The sequence below is a fragment of the Felis catus genome, chromosome B4 (genome assembly GCF_018350175.1).
Source record: "Felis catus isolate Fca126 chromosome B4, F.catus_Fca126_mat1.0, whole genome shotgun sequence".
Lineage (NCBI taxonomy): Eukaryota > Metazoa > Chordata > Mammalia > Carnivora > Felidae > Felis > Felis catus.
In genome coordinates, this window is record NC_058374.1 from 138,253,029 (window position 1) to 138,275,743 (window position 22,715).

The 22,715-nt window shown below is 65.0% G+C and overlaps 1 protein-coding gene across 5 annotated transcripts in view; it reads right to left on the reverse strand.

Moving 5' to 3' along the window:
- WNT7B (Wnt family member 7B) overlaps positions 1–22,415 on the reverse strand; it is a 47,095-nt gene extending 24,680 nt beyond the window's left edge. Inside the window, exon 1 of one of the 5 annotated variants that reach the window (XM_023257625.2) lies at positions 21,872–22,415. In XM_023257625.2, the coding sequence (XP_023113393.2) occupies positions 21,872–21,967 (96 nt within the window). In that variant the 5' untranslated portion in view covers positions 21,968–22,415. Of the gene's footprint in view, positions 1–7,663; positions 7,884–17,532; positions 18,118–21,871 lie in introns of those variants that run through there. The other 4 variants (XM_023257627.2, XM_023257626.2, XM_045062516.1 and 1 more) reach the window with 4 other exon arrangements.
- Between the last annotated feature and the right edge of the window lie 300 nt (positions 22,416–22,715).

The window sequence follows — 22,715 nt, forward strand, 5'->3', positions numbered from 1 at the left end:
GAGATGGATGGGAACCAGCCTCCAGGCCTCGGGCAGGAGCCCGCTCTGGATCCCGGACGCTAAAAGCCAGCTCCCCAATCCCAAAGTCTTCCAGCAGACTCCAGGCTGCAAAGCTCACTGCCTGGGGTAAGAACCCTGCTGGGGGTAGGAGCTTGGACAAATGGGTTCTGAATTGGAGGGGGGGGATCCCCAGTGGACCGAGGGGGGATCCCAGGGGCCGACGCAGATGTTGCAGCCCTGGTCTCCCGTCTCCAGGAGCCCCCAAAGCCTCCCTGCCAGCACCCAGGTCTGGCCATGTCACTCCCCTGCTCAGGGACCATCCATAGCTCCCTAGGCTCCTTGGCGTAGAATCAGAGGCCCCCCGGGGTCCGACCTCCGACCGCCCTGCCATGCCTGCCTGTGCCGGTCTCTCTGCCTTTTTCTTTCTGGCAAACTCTGCTAGCCTTGTGCCCAAGTGGAAAAGCCCCCTGAGCTCACACCCCTTGGCCCCCAGGCACTGAGAAAGCAGGTGGTGGGCATTATCTCTCGAGTAACAACCCCCCACCCACCCCCCACGGGCTCACAGTGGCTGTTTCCACATCCAGCCTTCCCAGCAGACCACAAGCAGGGCCAGTTCAGAGCTAAATCTGGGGTTTGGTGGGCCGGGGGGAGGGGGCAGGGGGCTCCCCCTGTAGCCGTCCCTGAGTGTTTGCAGAATGGCAAAATGGATGACCAAATGAGTGAATACTCAAAGATTACATCTAAAAGAGCTTCTCCGGGGCGCCTGGGTGGCGCAGTCGGTTAAGCGTCCGACTTCAGCCAGGTCACGATCTCGCGGTCCGTGAGTTCGAGCCCTGAGTCAGGCTCTGGGCTGATGGCTCGGAGCCTGGAGCCTGTTTCCGATTCTGTGTCTCCCTCTCTCTCTGCCCCTCCCCCGTTCATGCTCTGTCTCTCTCTGTCCCAAAAATAAATAAAAGTTGAAAAAAAAATTTAAAAAAAAAATAAAGAAAGAAAGAAAGAAATAAAAGAGCTTCTCCATCTTAATAACAGAAAGGCAATCCAAGTCCAAAATGCTCAAGGGACTCGAATAGCTATTTCTCCAAAGAGCCATAAACGGCCAACCAGCACACGAGGAGGTTCTAACTCCCGCTCGCTCGCGAGAGAAACGCAAACTGAAGCCAGTGACGTGCCACCACACGGCCGCTGAGACGGCTTCAGTCACAACAACAGAAAATGACAGGTGTTGGCAGGATGTGGGGAAACCGTGTGGCACCGGCGGGAACGTAAAAGGCGGCGGCCACGTGGGCAGCCGTCAGGAAGAGCCTCGAAAATCCCCTCGGACCCGACAATTCCACTGCTTGGTATTTGCCCCCAAGACCTGAAGACAGGTCTAAATCCCCAGGGACAGAAAATAGACCAGTGGTCGCCCGGGGCTGCAGGGAGGGGGCCCGGGGAGCGCCTGCCTGCCTGAGAGGTGTGTTGACAAAGTGTGGCAACTGGAGAGAGGTGACGGTCACACAGCATCGTGAATGTACTAGAACGCCTCCGAGTTACATTCTTTTTTTTTTAATTTATTTAAAAAAATTTTTTAGGTTTATTTATTTTGAGAGGGAGAGAGAGAAAGAGAGTGTGAGCAGGGGAGGGGCAGAGGGAGAAGGAGCGAGAGAGAACCCCAAGCAGGCTCCGCACTGCCAGCGCGGAGCCCGACTCGGGGCTCGAACCCATGAACAGTGACATCAGGACCCGAGCCGAGATTAAGAGTCGGATGCTCGGCTGACTGAGCCACCCAGGCTGCCCCTATGTTATGTGGACTTTGGACACAAGTTTTAAAAACCCTACGTATATGCAGGACTTCTGCACCCTTGGGCAGGTGGGATGGGTAGAAGGGGACAAGAGGGGCCTTGCCTGGCTGATCCCCGCCTGTACGCTTCCCAGGACGTGTGGGACTGACGGAATAGGGGACACGAGAGCCCCCGGCCACCCCCCAGCAGCCAGCGCATGGGTCAAGGGCGAAGCAAAGGCATCAGATGCGGTTGCTAATTCAGAAATCGTTTCTCCACTAACAGTAGTAGATACACTTACTCCGAGCGCCCATCTTGGGCCACACGGGCCTCTGCTGGGTCTCAGTGCCCTCCCTGCATCCCCGTGTCACAGATGTGCAGACCGCAGCTCAGAGAGGCTGGGGGCCGTGCCTGAGGCTGCACAGCCAGGCTCAGAGCCCGGTCTCTGCTTCCAGAACTCAGGTGAAGGCGGCGCTGGGGTCCAGAGCCCCACACACAGCAGGTGCACGACAAGTGCCGGTGGACGGCCTCGAGCGGAAAGCTGTGCCCACTCCTGAGTCCCCAAACACAGCTTCACATCCTTCCCTTGCTTGAAATCCTCCAAGGTCACTCATTAATCATTCCAGATTTACGGACGGCTTCCGTGGCTGGTGTTGGCCGTCTCAGCCGCGCTGTCCCTTCCCCACCAGCTACGGCCCACACGTTCACCGCGAGTCTGAGCACTGCCCTCCCTGGGAAGGCCTGGCCCTGTCACACTCCGACCCTCAGCCATGCTCCTGCCACCTGGAGGGACAGGGGCTGCAGCCCTGGGCCACCGGCCCTCATCAGGAAACCGCAAGAGCAGAAAGAGGCAAAATTACGTGATAACTGAAAACTGGTGACCTGGAGGAGAGGGGAAGAGGGGGGATGGGAAGGGGGAGGAGGGGAGAAGAGGGGAAGAAAGGGGGAGGAGGGAGGGAAGGGTGGAGGGAAAGGGGAGGAGGGGCAGTGGGGAGGAGGAGGAAGGAGGGGGGAAGGGGCAGGGGGAAAGAGAGGGAGGAAGGGGGAAGGGAAGAGGGAGGAGGGTGAGCGCAGGCCGCATCCTGGAATAATCTGGAATAATCGGCAGTTTGGGAGTGAGGGCAGGCTGTGAGCACCCTGGTCCCGCCCACAGGATGGGCCTGCCTGTCACCCCCAGGCAGCAAGATCCCCACCCTGGGCGGCTTCTCAGCCCACAGCCGCCCACCCAGCTGCCCCGGGAGGGCTGGCAGGGACGTTCTGAGTGGCCCCGAGCACAGAGAAGCGAGGCTGGCCGCTCGCGTTTCAGTCATCCCCTGGCGATGTTCAGGGGCCTCGGGACGAAGTCGGGAAGCCAGGATGAGTCCTGCAGGGACGCGCCTCCCTGCGGGTTCCCGGCTCTGGGCTCCATCAAGGGTGCCAAGGGACAATAGGAGATCTTCCTACCTTGCCAGAGGTCCCAAGGGGCCAGGGCTGCCTCTGGGACTAGGGGACGCCAGAGGGCGAGGGGCGAGGTGGCCACTGCCAGGTAGCAGGTGGTGCAGAACTGGCCAAGGGGGTGGGACGCTGGCTATGGCCTTGGGCAGGTCACCCAGCTGGCAGCTGGTGGGGCAGAGGTTAGGACACGAGCACTGGTGCGGGCCAGCTTGGTTGGAACCCTGGCTCTGACTCCTCATAGCTGTGAGACCTTGGGTAAGTTTCTTAACTTTTCCGTGCCTCGGTTTCCACACCTGTGAAGTGGGGTGTGTCAGAGCGGCTCGGAGGAGGACACAATTCTGGCCTGTGGTGAATGGTCCTCAAGCCTGGCCATTGTCGACCCTCCCTGGGGACCCGTTCCTGATCTCCATGCACCGAGCCACCGGGATCCAGTCCCTCGTGGGGATCAGGGACCAGCTGTGTTGATCGGGAGGCCCAGCGCTCAAACTGGCAATTCTGGAGCCGGCGGGTGTCCACACCCACCGCCACACCCACCGCGACTGGGTCCATTCGTGGATCGGCCCTTCCCTCGGACGCAGCGGATTCAGTCTGGGGCTACGCACCCAAGTGAAGCAAACTCTCACAGTTACCACGGGACGAGCACAGGTGTCCCCAGCGCAAACCGGGAACCACAACCCCCGTGTCCGTCCGTCCGTCACCAGCAGAATGACACAGTTTGGCATGTGCACACGGCGGGAGGCTTTAGCAGTGACAAAGGGCAAACAGCTTACACGTGAGCCAGACGGGAGAAATGGCCCAGATCACGCAAAACGCACCTTCAACATAGAGGCCAGGAGTTACCCTTAGCCGGGGGGAGGGGGGGGCACGGACCGGGAGGGGCCCACGGGAGCCTTCTGGGTTCCAGACTGTTCCCTCTCCCAAGCTGAGAAATGGATTACATGAGCGCCCGCATATGTAAAAACGCACCAAGCTGTCCACTCGAGACGTCTGTACGTTATGCCCGTTATATCTCAACCAAAAAGCAAAATATTGCAATACAAACTTCATAGTGAAAATGCAATACAAACTCAGAGTGAAAACTCCAAGTTTTCTCACAGAAATTAAAGTAAAGAAAATACACTTAAGAAATACAATACGGGGGCTTCTGGGGGGGGTGCTCAGTCGGTTAAGCATCCGACTCTTGGTTTCAGCTCAGGTCGTGATCTCACGGTTTGGGAGATCGAGCCCCGCGTGGGACTCTGTGCCGACAGCACGGAGCCTGCTTGGGATCCTCTCTCTCCTCCCCTCCCCATTTGCACACACATGCGCGCGTGTGCTCGCTCACTTTCTCAAAATAGATACACATTTTTTTAAAAAAAGAAATACAACATGAGTATTACATATCAACCCCTTATGCCCTGTCTGTGTGTCCCCTGAGGGGTGCCAGCCCCTCCCGAAGCAGCTTGTGGAGGCCACTGCCCGCTCACCAGACGGTGCCCTCCCACTCTCAGCCTGCACCTGGCCCAGTGCTCTCGGCCATCCCTGCTGGCCAGCCCTGTGCCCAGAGGGGCTGGGCCCACCAGTGGGGCCAGGTCCGGCCAGGTAGCCTCCCAGTGCTGTCCGAGGCCGGGAGAGGACAGAGCTCCGGGCTGCGGCCACTCTAGCTAAGACCCCTTCTTGGTCTGGCCCCACTCCTGCCAAAGCCCAGCCTGGGGGCCTCCTGGGGGCAGCCTCCCTCCTCCAGCTTCCTCAGGTAACAACATCTGGGGCACCTCACCGCCAGGGAGCCTGAGGCCCAGAGAGGAGTCAGATGGGGGCGTCAGTGGGGAGCCCGGGATCAGAGCCGTGCTGTCCAGCCACCTGCTGAGTGGCTCAGGGAGGGTGGGAGGGAACAGGGGTTGGGACCCACCCTTCCCGCCCCCCGACTGGTCAGTGCCTCATCATCCCTGTCCCTGACCCCCAAGACAGTTGGGGGGTGGTCACTTGTCTACCTGGAGAGCCTTCCTCCTCCATCCTCCAAAGGGCTTTGATCCCTTGTGCATTGCCAGTGGCGGGACAAGCTCTGCCTCTTTTGTTCAAGAGCCAGAGAGAGGGGCACTTGGGGGGCTCGGTCGGTCAAGCGCCTGACTCTTGGTTTCGGCTCAGGTCATATCTCACGGTTCATGAGTTCGGGCCCCAGGTCGGGCTCCACACTGACAGTGGGGAGCCTGCTTGGGATTCTCAATCTCTCTCTCGCTGCCCCTCCCCTGCTTGCACTCTCTCTCTTTCTCTCTCAAAAAAAAAAAAAAAAAAAAAAAAAAAAGCCAGAGAGAAATCGTGTCATTGCGAGCCCAGGACCGCGTGGCAGACGGGCCTCTCAGATCCCAAGGAAGCCTCGAGCCCTCTGATCCGTGCACAGGGCCCTAAAACTATGGCCACTGATGTGGCCGAGTGTCCTGAGGAGGCCGCAGGACCCAGGCACCTCGACCTCAGTATCCCGTTTCTGCTACAAATTCCCCAGCAACCGACCCCACAAACCACAGCCCAAGCTCGCGATGCCCCAGTAGAGGGGACCCGGCCCCACCACGGCGGGGACCCCGTGCCAGGCCGGTCACCATCGTCTGTACCCTCTCTCTGGCCTGAGCAGCAGCCGCATTGCCGCCCACCCCCCACCCCAGGCTCCTGGGTCGGAGGAGCCCCTGCCCCGAACCAACCACAGAATCCTGGGAATGTTCCCTAGGCTGGGACCAGGAGAGCACGCCATGACACAGACGCAGCATCCAAGTACTTCCCAGAACTCAGACCTCATGACGGAGCTGGACCTCAACATCCCAGACTCACCACCCCCCACAAGCCGCAGGAGCCGGAGGGGGGGACGTCTCCCCCTCCCTGGGTCCTCCCGGTCTCCCCGCGTCCTCAGGTGGTAGGCACCGCTTTTAGGAAGGTCAGCAGTGATAAGAAAGGGTTTCCCCACCCTCTGCCCTCCGGGGCCGCCCACCTCCCTGCCCAACACAGCGGGACGGCGGCCTCGGAGCCTGAGCGGGGCCTCTGGGTGCTGAGCTGCCCCGGCTGCGGGTGTCAGCCACGAGGGTGGCCCCAGGCACCCCCTTATCGCTCACTCTCCACCCACATCACTCCGTACCCCGCCGCCCCTGCACCTTCCTTCTCCTTCCAGATGCGCCGTAGAGCCCCTCCTCCACAGACCTTTTCGCCCGCCTGCCCCCCCAGGGGGCCAGGGGGTGCTTGACCCCCTCAGGCTTTTCCGAAAGCTATCTGGGGTAGGGTTTGTCCGCCCCCACCGGCTGTGAGCTCCCCAGCGCAGGGATCCCCGCACACGGCCTAGCACCCTCCCCAGCCGTGAGCCGGCCTTGACGGTGAGCCCCCACCCCGCCCCAGCTCCCCGGGAGGTGGGGACAGGCTGGCCGGGCCTGGGCCGGATCCCGGTCTCCCTCTGGGGCCCCATCCCTGGCCCTGGCCTGGCAGCCCACGCTCCTGGCCCGGGGCGCTTTATAACTCTTCCTTCTCGGGCATCCTCCGGCAAAATATTTGAAGAATGTTCTAATTATCTGCGATCAGCCAGGGAGGCGGGCCTGGGTCCACTTGTCCAGGAAGTAACTTGGCAAATACCTGGGAAGATGGCAGCCGGCCCCCACGCCCACCTAAAGTGGGTCCCCACCAGCGTCTCCCTCAGGTGGGCAGGGGTCGGCCCAGCCCTTCCCGGAAGAGGCTCTTCTCCGGCTCCAGAGCCCAGCAGTCCCGCGGGGCAGCGGCCGGTGTGGCCTCAGTGCTCCCACACGTCAAACGGGGATAAGAATGTCTGCCAGGTCTGGGGTCACTCTGCAGACCACGCCCCCCCTCCAAGCCATCATCACAGTGCCAGAGCTTGGGACCAGCAGGGTCCCCGCAGCCTTCCCCTGTGGGGAGGAGCGGGACAGATTGGAACGGCTGGGGCCGAGCTGGACACAGCTGGTGCAAAGGCCCGGTGGTGTTCAGCCCACCTGTCCTGGCGTCCCTTACACCTGCTCGTCTGCTCGTCTTCCCCTGCTGGGGCTCTAGGCTCAGTTCAGTGGGAGGCATGGGGCTTGGGGACCCTCCCGGACCTCACTGCTCTGAGGCTCAGTGTTCCAATCTGAAAATAGGGCCTAACAGCCCTGTTTTGGCAAATGGCTTCTCCCCCTGCTGGCCTGGGTGGGAAGAACTTCGAAGGGGGTGGGGGGGCCCTGCAGGGGAGGGGCAAGCCAACATGACCATCCTTCCTGAGTGGCGTCCCCCACACTGTCCCACCTCACCCCCACTGCACCCTTTACAGATGAGGACACTGGGGTTCTGAGAGAGCGCCCCGAAGGGAGCTTCATGGGTGGTGGGCAGGGGGGGTGTCCCAGAGAGAGGGCCGGAGGCAGGAGGGGGCTCAGCTGGGAAAGAAAGCCATCCCTCTGCCCCTTCCTGCCCTGCCCAGGCCTCAGTTTCCCATCTGCGCGTGTGGTGAGGGAGTGAAGCGACAATCTAGGTACCTGTGGCTGCATCCTAAAGAGGGTTCTCTGGGCTTGGGGTCCTGGGTTGGAGGTCTGCTCGGCCGCCGGCTCTCACTGGCCTCAGTCTGCCCATCTGTCCGATGGGCAGAACAGCCCCCGCTCGTAGGTGGGGCGCGTGCAGGCCGGCTCCCTCCGTGGGTCCTGCCTGCTGCAATCTTTCCAGCCCACTGCCCGGCTCAGCTCACTGCCCGCAGTGTTCCCGGGGAAGAGAGCGGAGCGTCCGCCTGCTCCCTCGCGCCCCCGGCGGGCGGCTGCCCGCCCGCCCTCCCCGCATAGCTGGCATTCCTGGCCTGGCATTCTGGGACCCCACCCTGGAGAGAAACCAGGCATCCTGGGAGAAAGCAGGCGGTGGACGGGGGTCTCGGGCGGGGCCGAGGCTGCCAGAGGTGGGCCAGCACAGCCCGGGGGTTCTGTCTATCCTGTGCCCGGTTCGGGGAGCTGACGGATGAAAGGGCATAGGGTCTGGAGCGTCCATCCAGCCCCCATACCTGCTAAGTCAGTGAAATCAGAACCCCATTCACGCACCGTGACCCCAAAACCCCAGGTCATTGACCTCCGGCCTCAGACCCTTCCAGATCTCTGTTGGGCAGGCGGGACCCGTCGTGACACTCCTGGGCTCAGGTCACACTGACCAGCAAGGCTAGAGGCACCCAGACCCTCCCAGCAGCCAGGTCCAGCTTGGTGCCTCTTCCTCCGAGAAGCCTGCCCCGGTGTCTCCTCTGTCCTCCCTCCCCGCGTGCTCACATCTACACCAGCCTCCCGAGGGGGCTGCTGGGGGGCTGACCTTCAGCGACACCTGTCCTGGCCATGGACACACTTCCATCTCTTTCTGCTATACTCTGGACCTTCCCAGGCCTTGACCCTGACCTGTGTCCTCATTTTCCACGGTGCAGATGGGGACACTGACCCGTGGCAATGGAAGCCACGTCGTGAGCTGAGGCCCGAGCAGGGACGAGACCCCTAGCCCTGGCCTTGGCCTAGGCCCTAATACCCCAGATCTGTCAGACCCTGGGGCACCCTGCAGTCCTGGGTGACTGGGATGTCAACCTGAAGCCTCAGGACAGGTGGATGGACAGCCAGGCAAGGGGAACAGGTGGGAGGGAGCTGGCAGGGAGTCTGGCCCGTGGCCAGGCTGGCAGTCTGGGCGCCTGATGGGTCGGCCAGCACCTCAGCCTTCCTGGCTGCCACAGACATGGTCTGAGCAGTGGGGTCAGGGGCTGAGTCCCCACAGGTAGAGGACACTGAGAAGTCTCCTCTGTGCAGACGCCAGGGCAGGGCTGAGCTCCCGGTCCTGGGGCTGTGCCTCCGGCCAGCGCCCCGGAGGGACCCCCTTCCGGGACTGGATGACGGCGGGGCCTGCCTGGGCCACACAGCACCGCAGAGCAGAGAACGAGCCCGGCCCCACCCAGGCTCTCCCCAGTTCCACCGCCCTGCCATCTGCTCTCGCCAAAACTGGGGACCCCTCTGGGCCAGGACACCCCAGACGTGGCTCGCTCACCACCCACCTCCCTTTCTGAGCATCCCACTGCTCCCTCTGAGAATTCTGGGCCACCGGGGCCACCCCAGCCAACCGCCTCGGCTTGGATGCCTCACGGGACAGGGTGCTCACCCCTGCCCCGGAGCAGCCCACTGCACCCCTCACCAGCCTCGCACCCCCAGTACACCTCCCCAGGGCTCAGCAGCCCCCCACCCATGCCCTGCCTTAAGTGAGTGGCCTGGAGTCCTGCCCCACCCCTCCTTTCCACAGCCTCCACTTATGTCCAATGGGATCGTCACACCTTACTCCCTGCCTCGTGGCTCTTGGGGCTGCCCGAAGGGAAATAAAGGAACGACGCGGGTGCAGCTTCACCCCTCCAGGAGCCGCAGCCGTGAGCAAAGCCTGATCACGCAGGGGTGGCCCAGGCAGGGTCTGACACAGATGATACACTGGGGCCTTGGGGCAGCTCTCAGCCCTCGGCCCAGCACCCCTTCCCAGACGCTGACCGACAGCAGTCTCCACCTGGCGTCTCCAGGGCCCGTGCCCTCGGGGTCCCCCGCGCCCTGCGTGTCGGGCCAAGCCTGAGTGCCCTGAGCTACGGGGGACAGGGTGAGCCTCCAGGGCCAGGCTGCCACCTCCCTGTCCCATGCTCCCGTGACACCAGCCCACCCTGCCTCCCCGCACACATCCTCCCTGGGCACCCTCCGCAGGCCGGCCACTGGCACCCTAGCCTCTCCCACGAGCCTGGGCCGTGCCCGCAGGTGACTCTGCCGGGGCTGTGAGGGGGGCTTGGCCCCCAGGTGCGGCCAACTAGCACCTCAGCCCACCACAGGGCCTCACATGGGTGGATGGGCACGCAGGACGGGCCCCCAGGGAACACGGGGATGGCAGGTGATAGAAGCGGCTGCTTCCAAAGGGGGGGGCGTGTCGGCAGCACCTGGAAATTCCCCGTGTTCCCCGCCAGTGATGCAGTCACCCTGGGAAGACGTGAGTCAGGGAGCCAGGAAGTCCCCCCCCCACCGGCCCCCCGCCGTGCCTGCCCACAAGCACTGGGGGCCAGCACACCTGGGGCCCGGAGGCCTCTGCCATCCACTGGGCAAGAGGATCCTGACCGGGTCAATGGGTCTTGCCGGGACGCAGACACGGGAGCAGCCATCTGACCATTCACGGTGTTTATTGGGCACCGACTTAGCACCGAGTGCTGTGCGGGGTCCTGGGTGCTGGGGTGGGGGTGGGGCGGGGGCCAACCCGAAACTGCAACCATTTGTGGGCAGAGGGCCCCTCACCCGCACTTTGCCCCCAATTCACCCCCTAGGCCCTGCCTTGGGGAATCTTGTCCCTCTCCTCTGCCCCACCTGCATCAGATATGGGGTGGGGGGGACAGGGGCAGGACCAGCCCCCTCCCCACTTCCCTGGCTTGGTCCACCCACGCCCGTGGTCCTTCCTGAGCTCAGGATGAAACTGCTCATCCCTGCCCTGCTTAAAACCTTCCCTCCCATGGCTCCCCACGCCCGGGGCTGCCCCCCACCCCAGCGCTGTGACCGCACTCCCCATTCCCCCTGCCCGCCCCACAGCCATCCATCCCTCGGCCGAGAATGCCACTCTCCCCAGCACGTTCTTCAGGGCCCAGGTCTCCCCTGACCCACCCTCACTGCAGCTGGGATAGCGGGTTAGCGGCCCCTGCCGTGTAGGGCACCGCAGGGCTTTGGGTAAATGATGGGGAAGGAAGGGAGCCTCCCAACTACACCTGCTTACACGGCCAGCCTTGTTCACTGGGCCCGGGGGCTGCCGGACCCGCTGCTGTGAAGGGCAAGTTGAAGGTGGAGGCAAGGGCTGGAGAGAAGGGGAGGCGGGGAGAGCAGGGGCCCTGAAGCGTCCAGCCCCATCACCCGCACGGACAAGCCAAGGCAGAACAGGGCGGTGGTGTCCCCAAGGCTGCCTGAAGTCCGTGGCATGTGGCAACGATTCACGTGCTGACCCAGCGGAGGCCATGAGCTGGCCAGCTGGGACCACCTTCTCTCTCCGCCCAAGCCGGCCTCAGAGCCCCTTGGGTTAGCAGCCCGGGACACAAATCTGAGGTGCTCTTGGTTCCCGCACATCCCCCCCCCCGGAAAGCTGTCCCTCTGGCTCCGAATCTGCACGTGCGGAGGTAGGGACAGGGGAAGAAAGGGGGTGGGGGGACAGAGACAGAGAGAGGGCCCTCGCTCAGCGCCTCATGACGCCTGGCCATTAGATAATTCTAACCAGCTGGATTAGTTGGTCTCTCTTCCCACTCGAGGTCACAGACAGTGAGTGAGAAGGAATCGGCAGCACGGCCCTGAGAGCCAGACAGACCTGGGTTCGAATCCAAGCTCAGCCCCCTTGCGTGCGACCTAGGGAGTTACTCGGCGCGCTGACCCTCGTACTCCCCACTTCACCACCTCCCAAGTGGGTGGCCACCCCAGCTGGCGCGCACCCATCAGTCCGGTGACAGAAGGGCCCCTCCGCGAGGACCTGAGTCTTCCAGAAGTAGGATGCAGAGCCCTGGGCCCCCCCCCCCCCCCCCCCCGTCAGGAGTCTGCCGGGCGGGCAATCCTTCTGGAGGAGCGTTTCCTCTGGGCGCCTAAGTCTCAGCTCCGGACCCCTCGGCGTGGTGGCCCCCACACCCTGCAGCAGCACCAACACCCGCTTCATCGGAAGGGGGGAGGCGGGGGGGGGGTGGGGGGATTCAGATAGCACCCACCTTGTCCCAAGGCTGCTTCCCTCAGGGGCCCTGCCTGTTCGCAGCTCCCGCTGGGCACAGACTCCAGCACAGGGAACCTCTCTGGAGGAGGGTCGGAAACCGGGGTGGCCTTGGGGGTGGGGTTCTGCCACAGGTGTTTTCGGGATGGGGCCACCAGGAGGGGCCGATGCTCGGGGAGCTGCGGCCAGGGAACGTGGCGCTGCTCCCGTCCCGCTCAGGGTCAGCGGGAGGACGGCCACTCGGGCTGCACGGCTTTAGTGCATATGCCACACCCTCAGACGGAGCGTTTCGTGGCATCGTCGGTGCTCAGAAGCCACCGGCTCCGGCGTGACCTCTCCGGGGCCTCCGCATCCTCGGTCACCGTGGGGGCCGACCCCACGGCCGCCTGGCACAGAGGCCCGGTGAGTGCTGGCTCCCTTCCAGGCGGGGCCCTGGCCCAGCATCTGCTTGTATGCTTCCAGCGCCGGGGAGCTCACCGCTTCCCTGCCAACCGCAGACTGGCCCAGGCCCGGGGCCCCCCCGCTCGGAGGGCGAGGACACCCCGCATTGAGGGCAGGACGGGCAGGGGCCCCAGGCAGGCTGAGCGGCTCCGGGGACGGAGGCCGGGAAGATGGAGAAAGGGAGGAGGGAGCGCACCTGTGCCCACCCCCACCCTGCTAGCCAGCCCAAGGGGAGGCCCCAGCCCCGCGCCAGGGAAGGAGGACAAACGGCCGTTTTGTCCTTGGCCAGCGGGCGGCCCGCACCACACAATGACCCTTTCATCAGGCTGAGGGAGCCCCGGGCCGAGGTTTCATCTGACAAGAGAGGGCTCCCGGCCTCTTGTCCCTTGCTGGGGGAGCAGGGGGCGGGGGTGCCGAGCCCTATCTGAGCCGGACCCAGGGCCGGGAAAAGTGGAGGCTCCGAGGCAGCTTGCTGAAGCCCCTCCATCTGCCCCGGGGCGAGACAGGCCCCGAGAGGGGCGCCGTTCAGGCACCCCCCCAGCCTGAGCCGACAGAGGGTCTGGGTCTCCACAGTCAAGACCTCCCCTGCCACCACCCTCAGACTCTGCTCAGCCTAGTCTGATGACAGAGCCTTGGGCCAGGCCCCCAGTAGGGGTTCCGGGCTCCCCACAGGCTGCAGAACCCCGGCCCCCTGACCCCCCCCCCCCAAGGCTGGCGCGAGGCTCGGGGGGACATGGCAGGGGTGGAAAGGCAGGGGCAGGGAGTGTGATTTGCTAGGCTGTGGTCAGTGGCCCTGGAAGAGCCAAATGTGCAAATAATGTGCAGTGAGGGCCTCAAAAATGACCTCCCTTCGTGATGGCCTGCTCCCCGAAGAGCATCTCTCTCTGGAGGATGAGACCCAGGGATCGGGGGACGTCTTTCTCTGTCGGAGCATTTCTCTTCAGAGGCGGTGGCAGAGCGATTCTGGGATCGGGGGTGGGGGGGGGTGGGGGTTGTTCCCCTGGGGCCTGTGTGACCTCGACGGGGCCTCCCCACGGGACCCCCACAACCCATCTGCCCGTCTCGGCAAGGTTCCGTGAGGCTCTCTCAGGAGGAACCCTGGGCGAATGCGTTCTTCCTTCTTCCAGAGTCTCTCTTGTGTTCCTGCTTACTGTCTAGGCAACTCCTCCCCTTATCTAGGCGCCGCCTCCTCCAGGAAGCCCTCTTAGACCCCCCCCCCCCCAGAGAACTCAACACTCTCCCCTGCACACAGCCACCACACCTTCCGCTGCTTCATGGGTGGCCAGGCTCCCTGCTCCTCGTGGCTGAGCACTGTCATCTCTTGAGCACTTACTGTGTACCCAGCACCCGGCTGAGCACGTCTCTGCATCGGCTTTCTGGATCCTCACAGCCACTCTAAGACGCCTGGGTTCCAGTAGTGGGACACAGGGAGGCTACGGAAGGCACCCCGACAGTAGGAGGAGGAACAGGGATGGGACCCCGGATCAGGGAAGATTCCAGGGAAACTCGGTGAGAAAGTGAGCCACCCTCCTGCAGGCCTCCACGTGATGCCAGGCCACACCGGGACCTGGAGGAAGGGCACGGGGACCCGCCTTCCCCTCCTGGCCCTTCCTCCCCCAACACACACACAGAGGGTCGAATGGGGTCATCTCCAGAGGCTACCCTCCCCGCTCTGATTAGTGGTCACTGAGCTGTGCCCACACGGCAAGGCTCCTGGGGCGCTTGTGATCGGACAAACTCCCATCTCTCCAGCCCACGCCCTGGAGGTTCCCGGCGCTAAGCACCCGCCCCCCCCCCACCACCACGTGCCCATGCCTTTCGATCTCAGCGGCTTGAGGGCCCAGCCAAGTGACGGATGAGGAGACTGTGGCCCAGAGAAGCCCGTGGACCTGCTCGAGGCCACACAGCAGAGCTCTCCCCCAACCTGGACAGACGCAGCCTGCAGGCTGGGAGCGGCCCCTCCCAAGGCGACACCCGTCCACGCTAAGCCGGGCGGCCCCCGATCTGCTGCCACACAGGCCCCGATGCCAGGGGAGGGGGCCTGATTCAGCAATGCCCGCCCCCCAGGGCCCTGCCCACGGGGTTTCTGGGGCTGCGGCTGGCACCACCAATAAAGCCACAGCGGCAGAGCCGGGAAGAGGTCCAGCCTCGGCAGGGCAGTGGTGAGCGCCCCCCGCCCCCCCCACGGCCAGGTGGTCGGTGAGTAACCGCCCCGTCACCCATGACTCACTCAGCTCCCCAGAGCGGGCGGTCACCATGAGAGGCTCGCACCGGAAGACCTGGGGGCATCACTGCAGCCAGCCTCCACATCTGGGAGTGGAGGCCAAGACCGGAAGGGACCTGCCCAGGACAGCAGGCCAGCCCGGTGCTGGCACAAGGCCCCCACACCAGCTGACTGGCACCGCAGGCCCTCTTCTTGGCCTGCGGCCCCCCACCTGCCCTCCCTTGGGCCCTCATTGACCCCCCCCACCCCCACCCCCGGCCCCGGAAGCTTCTGCTCCGACAGCAGTGGCACAGAGAAGGGTGAGGCCAGCCAGAGCTGCCTCCCACCGCCAGCCAAGCTCAGCATCAGGCTCGGGGCCCTTCCAGGCCAGCACACCCGTCCGACCCGATCAGTGGCAGGGGCCCAGGCATGCATCTGGGATTCGCTATGCACGGACCACAGCCCGAGACAGGGAGCTGGGAGAGCAGCCCAGATGAAAGGGGCAGGATCAATTGTCCACCAGTGTCTGTGATCCCGGCAGTGGGATGCCTTCTGGAAAGTTCTCTGGAGCAGAAAGAAGCCTCCGCCCGGGGCCCCTCCTGCCCCTGGCATCCTCAGATCCCACGGGGCTGACGGTGCCAAGTATGCCTGCGGTACTGAGGTGGGCTTCCCGCTGACCCCGAGCCGTTCTCTGAAGCACATCCGCGACGGCCACCTCACCTGCACCCAGGCCCCGGCTCGTAGCCACCCACGAGGTCCCTCTCACCGGTGCCGTTTGCACCCCAGGGGCTCTCTCCCGCCCATGGCATCCTCCACACCCAGCCAGCCCTGTGCCCACCCAAACAGGGCAGGGAGGGAGGCAAGGTGGAAATCCCAGAGGTGTCATGGTCCCCTTCTCTTGCTCCTGGGGACACCTTACTTCGTCTCTGCTCAGGGACAGCCTGGCCTCAGCACTTCCTCCCTCCCTTCTCCCCACCCAGGGGACTGAAGGGCAGGCGGGCTGGGGTTGGGGCTGGGGTGCTGAAGGTAGGACCGGCTGGGGGGGGGGGCGGGCAGAGTCCGCTTTGCTGTCTCCCATCACCTACTCTGGACTCCAGCACTGCCCCGGGAACGTCTGGAAAACTGTCACCTTCGGAGAATTTTCCCCAACAAAGCTGGCAGTGAACACGCAGGGAATGAGCCTGTGTGGGGACAGATAGCAGTCACTGCAGGCCTGGACTGGGGGAGCCAACCCCGGAGGAAAACTTGGGGTCTAGGGATACATACGGGCCACCACCTGTGGCACCCCTCACTGCTGCCTTGGTCTCGTCCTCTACAGCTCCTGAGCCCCTGCCCACCTCCTCCTCTCAGATTCCTACTCCAGCCACCCCCCCCCCACCCCGGGATTCCTACCCCTGGCCACCTCCCCACAATGCCAAACCTCAGCCAGCTGCTTCCAAAAATGATTTCTTAAAGCATAATAGCTGATGCTTCTCTAGTTCTAAGATTGAGATGCGGGGTTTTTAGGGGAGGGGGAGGCTTCCCGACCTCTGACCTCTGAGAACTGGAGGCGGGGATTCCAAGGCCCCCCCTGGTTGATCCATTTCACCCGGAGGGATGCCACAAAGCAGGACTCTCCGGCCCGCCACTTTGTTATCCTGATTCCTCAACGATCAAGCGGTCCCCATCCGGCCCCTTGCCCTGCCTGGGGCGGCCTGCCACCCCCCCCCCCCACTCCTCTCCCCAGGCGATGCTTCTGCAGCCGGGGCTGCCCGCCGGGCCTGGAGCGCTCTCTGCGCCTGGACCTTGTAATTATGTCCCACAGCCCGGGAAACCGCGGGCCTCGCAGCATCTGGCTGCGGTTGCGAACTTTTGTTTCAAGATGCGCGACTATTTATAGAAGGAAAACTGGTAGGATAGTAATTTCCTAGGAGCTGGAGGAGAAATTGGCTGCGCCTCTATTAAAAGGGGGTGGGGGCGCGGCGATTTATTAGGACTGCGGCCGCGAGGAGGCGGGGGTGGCGCAGGGAGCGGGAAGACAGCGCCTGCCCCCTCTGGCCGCGTTAGGCGACCCCGGACGTGGCCCGCGTGTAAAGGAGGGGGAGGAGGAGGGGAGCAGGGGAGGGGAGGGAGAGCTAGCTCTGAGGTTTAATCAGTAGCATCCAGCTTAAATTCCCCCAAACGGCGGTTCCATAAATCAAACTTCTTTTTAAATCGGAGGCCAGAGCATATGCGTCCCATTAGGAATCGGGCGAAGCCACTGCTGCGCCGACGCGCCCCCTCGGCTCCCGGGCCCGGCCGGGCCCTGCCTGGAGCTTCCCGGAGCCCGGTAGGCGCTGCCCGTCCCGACGCACACGCGCGCCCACGCTCCGCGCGCTGCCTTGGCCCGGACCCCAGGGCGCACCTCGGCCAGCCGCACGCGCGCTGCGTGTCCCCCTCGCCCCAGGTGAGGAGTCACCCGTCGCTGGGTCTGGCCGCTCAGCGCGGCAGGAAGGCGCGGGAAGCCGCAGTCACCACCGAGGACAGCTTGGGCGCTGTCTGGCGGGGCGCAGCGTGCACGTGTGCGCCTGTGGGTACGCGGGGGAGCGGGTGCGTGCGTGCGGCTCTCTCGAGTGCGGCGCAGCCGTGCGGGCCTCGCGGACTTATAGAGGAGAGGGGCTATCCCGCTGGTCCAGGACTCGGGTGGGACGCGCAGGGAATCCCCGCGCCGCCGCGCGCGCTCCGGCCCTCGCGCTCCGTGCGCGCAGTCTGGTCCACCCCGGCGCTAGGGCCTCTCGCGGGCCCCGCTCTCTCTGACCCCACAGCCGTCATTTCTCACTGCTGCAGCCGCCCCCCCAAGCCCTCCACCTCGGCGGCTCAGGCCGAGGAGACGACCCAAAGTCCCCGGGCTGCCGAGCGCGTCGGGCACCCGGTGCCCCGCCCAGAGACTCCGCTGCCGAGCTTCCTGCCCGTCCGGCTCCAGCGCTGGAGGCCGAAGACGGGGCTCTCCCCACCCCGCCCACCCCGCGTGCGGCCCGCGGCACTCACAGGTAGCTGCCGCTGGACAGGATCAGAAAGATCTGCGGGCAATACACGGAGAGGAGCGCGCCGCGCGGAGACAGCAGGAGCATGGTGGGCCGGCGCTCCTGGAAGGGCTTGGCGGGCCCCGCGGGCGGCGCGCCTGGGCCAGCTGAGGCCGGGGTCTCCGCGGCCCTCCCCGAGGTGGGGCGGCGACACCAGGCGCTAGGCACCCGGGCGCGCGGGCCCCGGCGCAGGGTTCGTCCGTGCCCCGCCGCCAGGGCCGAGCATCGCGTTGCAGCTGGGGCTGGGACGGCGGCGGGCGCTGGGGCTGGAGCGCGGGACCGGGGGACCGGCAAGTGGGTAGCGGGTGCGCCTCGGCGGCCGTCTAGCCCTCCGTCCGTCGATCGGTCGGAACCGGCTCTGTCGCTCGCTCTGGCTCAAGTCTCCAAGTCTCTCGAGGCGCGCAGCTGCCATTGGACGGGCCGCCCCTACATCCGCCTCCTCTGCGGGCGGGTTTTTTAAAGGGGAGGCTGACCGGAGCGTGCGACAGGAGCCGCCCCCAAGGCTTGCCCAAACTGCCTAGGCCCGTACCCCCCTCCCTCCCCGCCCAACTTCGGCGAACCACACAGCTCTGGCCGGTTCTGGAAGGTGCACCTGGGGGAGGGGGGGGAGGCACCAGCGGGATAACCGCGCGAGGGCGTGCGCTCCTCTTGGGGGGCTGTGCTCGGCAATCTGTTCTCCTGTTCGCGTACATGTCCCTGCATGTGCCTGTGTGTGCCCGCGGGAGCGTGGGCGCGTCTGAGGGCGCAGGTGTGTGCTCACAGATGCACTGTGTGCGCTGTACCTCTGCCCGCGCGCGCCCCTGGGTTTGGTTAGGCTGGTCGTGAGTCGCTCGCTCTCAGGCTAACCCACCAGGCCCAGCCAGGCAGGGCTCACCTGTGCACATGCGCACTGGTGTTTCTGTAGGGTCCTGCCTCGGCGCCTCTTGGGAGGGGCCGAGAGCGAAGAAGGCACCCCTCGCTGGCGCACAGAGGCCCCCAGCTCTGGCTTCCCCATCTCGCTTCTTTTGCTTTCTTTGGAAGGGTTGGTTGGAATAGGTATCGGGAGAAACAGATCCTCAAGGATACACTTTCTAAACAATCCTCCTTCTTCCAGTGAGTTTTGTTTTAAAGGCCAGAAACTCACCTCCGGTTTGGAGGTTTTGAGTCCCACCTCCTATTGTCTGCCAAGCCTGGCTACATATGAGTGATCTGGATGCAGTGTAGACCCCCATCAGCTGGGGCGAAAGCACCAGGCAGGGGAGGGGACAAGAAAAGAGAGGTCTGTGTGATATGGCCAAGGACCCTGGGCTTCTAGACCTGGCATGGAGATTCACTCCCGGCAGGCATCCAGAAGGAGGGGGCTGCCTCCTTCACCTCTTTCTACTGGGCCCCTCCCCCAGGGGGAGGAGGCAGGAACGGAGCTGGACTGATCCTGGGACTTCCTGTGACCCCACTTTCAGTGGGCAGAGGGGTGCCCAGATTCCAACGGCTTGTCCCTGCCCCGGCTTGGCCTCCTCCAAGGGCTGCCGCTTAGAGCGGGCTCGGTCTCAGGGTGAGGAACCGTGACTCCCCAAAGCCGTTTGTTTCGAAATTGCTGAAAATCCAAGACAGAACTCCTCTTGGGGCCCGGATCGCCAAAGGGATTGTGAGGCCTGAGTTCTCCATTTCTGCTGGCCTGAACCCCCCCCCCCGCCCCCCGGGGGCTGCACGTCAATGCGTGTGCCCGAGTGGGGGAGGTTCCCAGTATACATCGAAAACACACACACACAGGAGTGAGCGGGGGGGGGGGGGGGGGGGGGTTGTGATCACAGGATACGCCCCCACACCCAGTGCAGACAATCTCTGACATTTGGTTAGAACTTTTGGGCCCTAATAGCCCAACTCCTGGGATTCTGAGGCCCTGAAAGACACTCTCTGGAGGAGTCCCCAGGGCACGGGCAGCGGCTATGATCCCGAGGTCATTAACAGTAAGAAGAGCTTGACTGGTGCGCACAGGTGTTTATTGGGCCCCACCCCTACCCCCAGGGCACAGGCACCCAAGACTCATCTTCACGGTATGGTGAAGGAGGTGCTACTGTGACCCCATTTTGCAGATGAGGGAGGCAGACCCGGGCAGATTAGAGCGCTTACCCAAGGCCACCGATGAGTGAGGGGGAGGGGGGAGCCAAAACCTCACCCTGAATGCACTGGGCTCCCAAGTCATTAGCCCCTCAGGTCACATCTGGGCCCAGCTCCCGCCTCCTCCCGGCTTTGTGCAGCCAAGGTGGCTTGCAAGGAAAACAAGCCCCCAGCTCCAGTTCGGGTGGGCAGGGGCTGCCCTACTGGCAGAGGCAGAGCCCCTCCCCTTAGCAGATCCCAGGGCGGCTCCCTGGCTTTCCTGGATGTGGTTCCGCAGGGGTGTGGGGACACTAGATTTTCTCCTCTCCCCCAGGAGTGGGAGAGCGCGTGTTTCAGGGGGCACAGCAGAGGGAGAAGCTTCCCACTCCAGGGCTCCGGAGGGGGGTGGTGCAGAAGGCAGAGTCTGGCTCTCTTGCCCACTCCCAGAGAGGCGGGCACAGTGCCTGGGCACACAGGCTGGTCTCTCTCTACTCAGACACCGGCCACCATTGTGTTCAGGATGGCCAGAGCTGAAGTCTCCTTCACAGAGGGCAAAGGGAGGCCCAGGAAAGTGGGGAGAGGGAAGCCACCGTCAGTCGGTAGCTGGACCCGGAGGTCTCAGAGCCCTGCAGCCAGCCCTGGGAGCCCAAGTCGGTGGCATCGGGATCTCCTTCCGCTGCCTGGGGTGGGGAGTGAGGGTCCTAGAGCCCGCAAGCTGGGGGTGGATGTTCTTTGGGGTGGCTCCCGTTTAGGAACTGGTGTCAGGGTGCTAGGAGGAGTGGTCAGTGGTGGAGGCCAGAGCCAGTCCGAGCTCTGCCACTGACCCTTGGGGACAAGCGACTCGGCCTTCCTTGCTCAGTCTCCTGATCCTCAAAACGGGAGCTTAATCTAGGATCGCCAGGAGCAGACGAGGCCTTAGAGCTGAGAACCGGGTGGCACAGAGAGAGGAACTGGGGGGGCTGCTGGGGATCCCCAAACCGGGCCTCCCTCCCAACCCCCACCTCCTAGCGGACTCGTGCCTGCACCCTCACCGCCCATAAACAAACACCCAGGGACACAGCGGACACCCAGACCCACCACAAACAGAGCCACCAGCAGCCGCAGGCACGCCGGCCCGGGCCTGCAGAGCCGAGGCGAGGTCGGGGCCTTCCAGCCCTGCCCCTGCAGCCACCGGCCTCAGTTTCTACGTCTATAAAACGGCGGAGGGGGCGACAGAAGGACGGGCGATGGGCGGTAGACGAGACGATTCTCCGGTGGTGCCTTCACCTCTCCGCCTGGGAAGCCGCGTCTCCGCCTCCCGCCGGGCAGCCCGCCGCCTGTGCTCCGGCCGGGACCGCCTGCCTCCCCGCGGCTGGCTGCGCACAGTAGGGGCGAAAGGCGCGGTGGGGCCCTGGAGCGCGGCGCACCGCACCCCCTCACGGTCACCTCGCCCCTCCACCCCCCACTTCGAGCGAGGCCGAGACAGATTCTGTCTAAAGGAGATCGCAGCTCAACAGGTAAGGACTCGGCTGGGTTCAGGAATGTGGAAATACGACTCGGGGCAGCTACTGCAGCGAGAGCAGGGAGCGCGGCGAGAGGGGGCCGGGCCGAGGGCCCAGGGCGGGCGGGGGCGCGGGCCCCGGACCGAGCCCGAGGCGGCCGGCCCGCCGCGCGGCCCATCCCGAGCCAGCCGGACGAGTTGTCAGGGCAATTTCAACACGTCCGGGTGATGGATAGGGTCGAAGGGCCCGGGCAGGTGCCCCGGCCTGCAGGCTCGCGGCCGGGGTGCTCGCCCCCCGCCCGCCCAGGCCTTTCCGGCCGCCCGACGCGCCCGGCTCCCGGCCCCGGCGCGCCCTCCAGACGGCGAGCGCTCGGCCCGGGCTCGGCGCCCAGTGCAGCCCGGGGGAGGGAAGGCGCGTCCCACCCCCAGGGCCTGGAGCCCAAACAGGTGAAAGTACGCGCCGGGCACGCTCGCCGCTACCCGCGAGCCTAGCCGCCGCCCGCGCGCCCTGCCTGCCTTCCAGCAGCCCCGGAGCCGGCGCGCTTCGGGAGTACCCGCCGCTCACGGGGCTCGGGGGCGTCCCTGCTGGGCCGGGGGAGGGGAGGGTCCGATACACAGGCCAGTCTTGGATCCCCAGGAGCCGGCTGTGCCCCCCTCAGGCCCCACGTCTCCGCGGGGACCCTCTGGAACCGGTTCCTCCCGGCTGCCCCTGCCCGGGGCTACGGCCCCTGCCCACGGGGCTACTCACCCGAGCTTCACGTAGAGGACGCCAAAGCAGAGAAACACGTAGAAAATCCACTTGCGAAAGTTTCTGTGCATGATCCAGGGAGGGGGGCTGCGCCATAGACAGCTGCGACCGGAGGGGACGCGCGGGCCGGGCGGGGAGCTGGCAAGGGCAGGGGGCTTCGGTGGACCGCTCTCAGCCGGCGCTGCGGCTAGGGCGGCCGGCGACGCGCGAGGACTCGGCGCGCGCTGCCACCATGGTGAGCTCGGGGCGCCGCCGCCGCCGCCGCGTGCGCCTGGGTAGTGACCTGGGCCGGGGACCGCGACCTCGGTGCTGGGCTGCGCGATCGCTGGGGCCTGCGAGCGCCGGCGGGGGCCGGGGCCCGAGCACGGCAGGCGAGAGGGAGCTGCCTCCACTGGGCGCAGCCGCCTGGGGCCGTGCGCGCCTCGCCGAGCGCCGCGGCGGCCAATGTGTCCGCACTTGTCCGCCTCCCCAGGTGACTCGCGGCCCCGGCAAGCGAGCTGCGAGCGAGCGAGCGCGCCCCAGGTAGGAGGATCCGCCTCCCGCCCGCCCTCCTCGCTCGCCGCGCGCTCTCTCTCTCCCTCGCTCCCGGGCTCTCCCCTCCCTTTTCTCCTCCCTCCCCCGTGACACACAAACACATCCACCACCCCCCCACCACCCCCGGCCCAGGCTGGCTCCCTTCCGATCGCCCTCCTGGGACTGGGCAGGGGGAGGGGGATTGGGTGCGCAGAGGGGGGGGGGCGGCCCGCAGGGGAGGGTGCGTCTGGGAAGAGACACCTGCGGTGGGGCTGGCCGAAAGGGTGGGGGTGGGGCGCGGAGGAACGTCCCGTATAGGTCTTGATGGCTG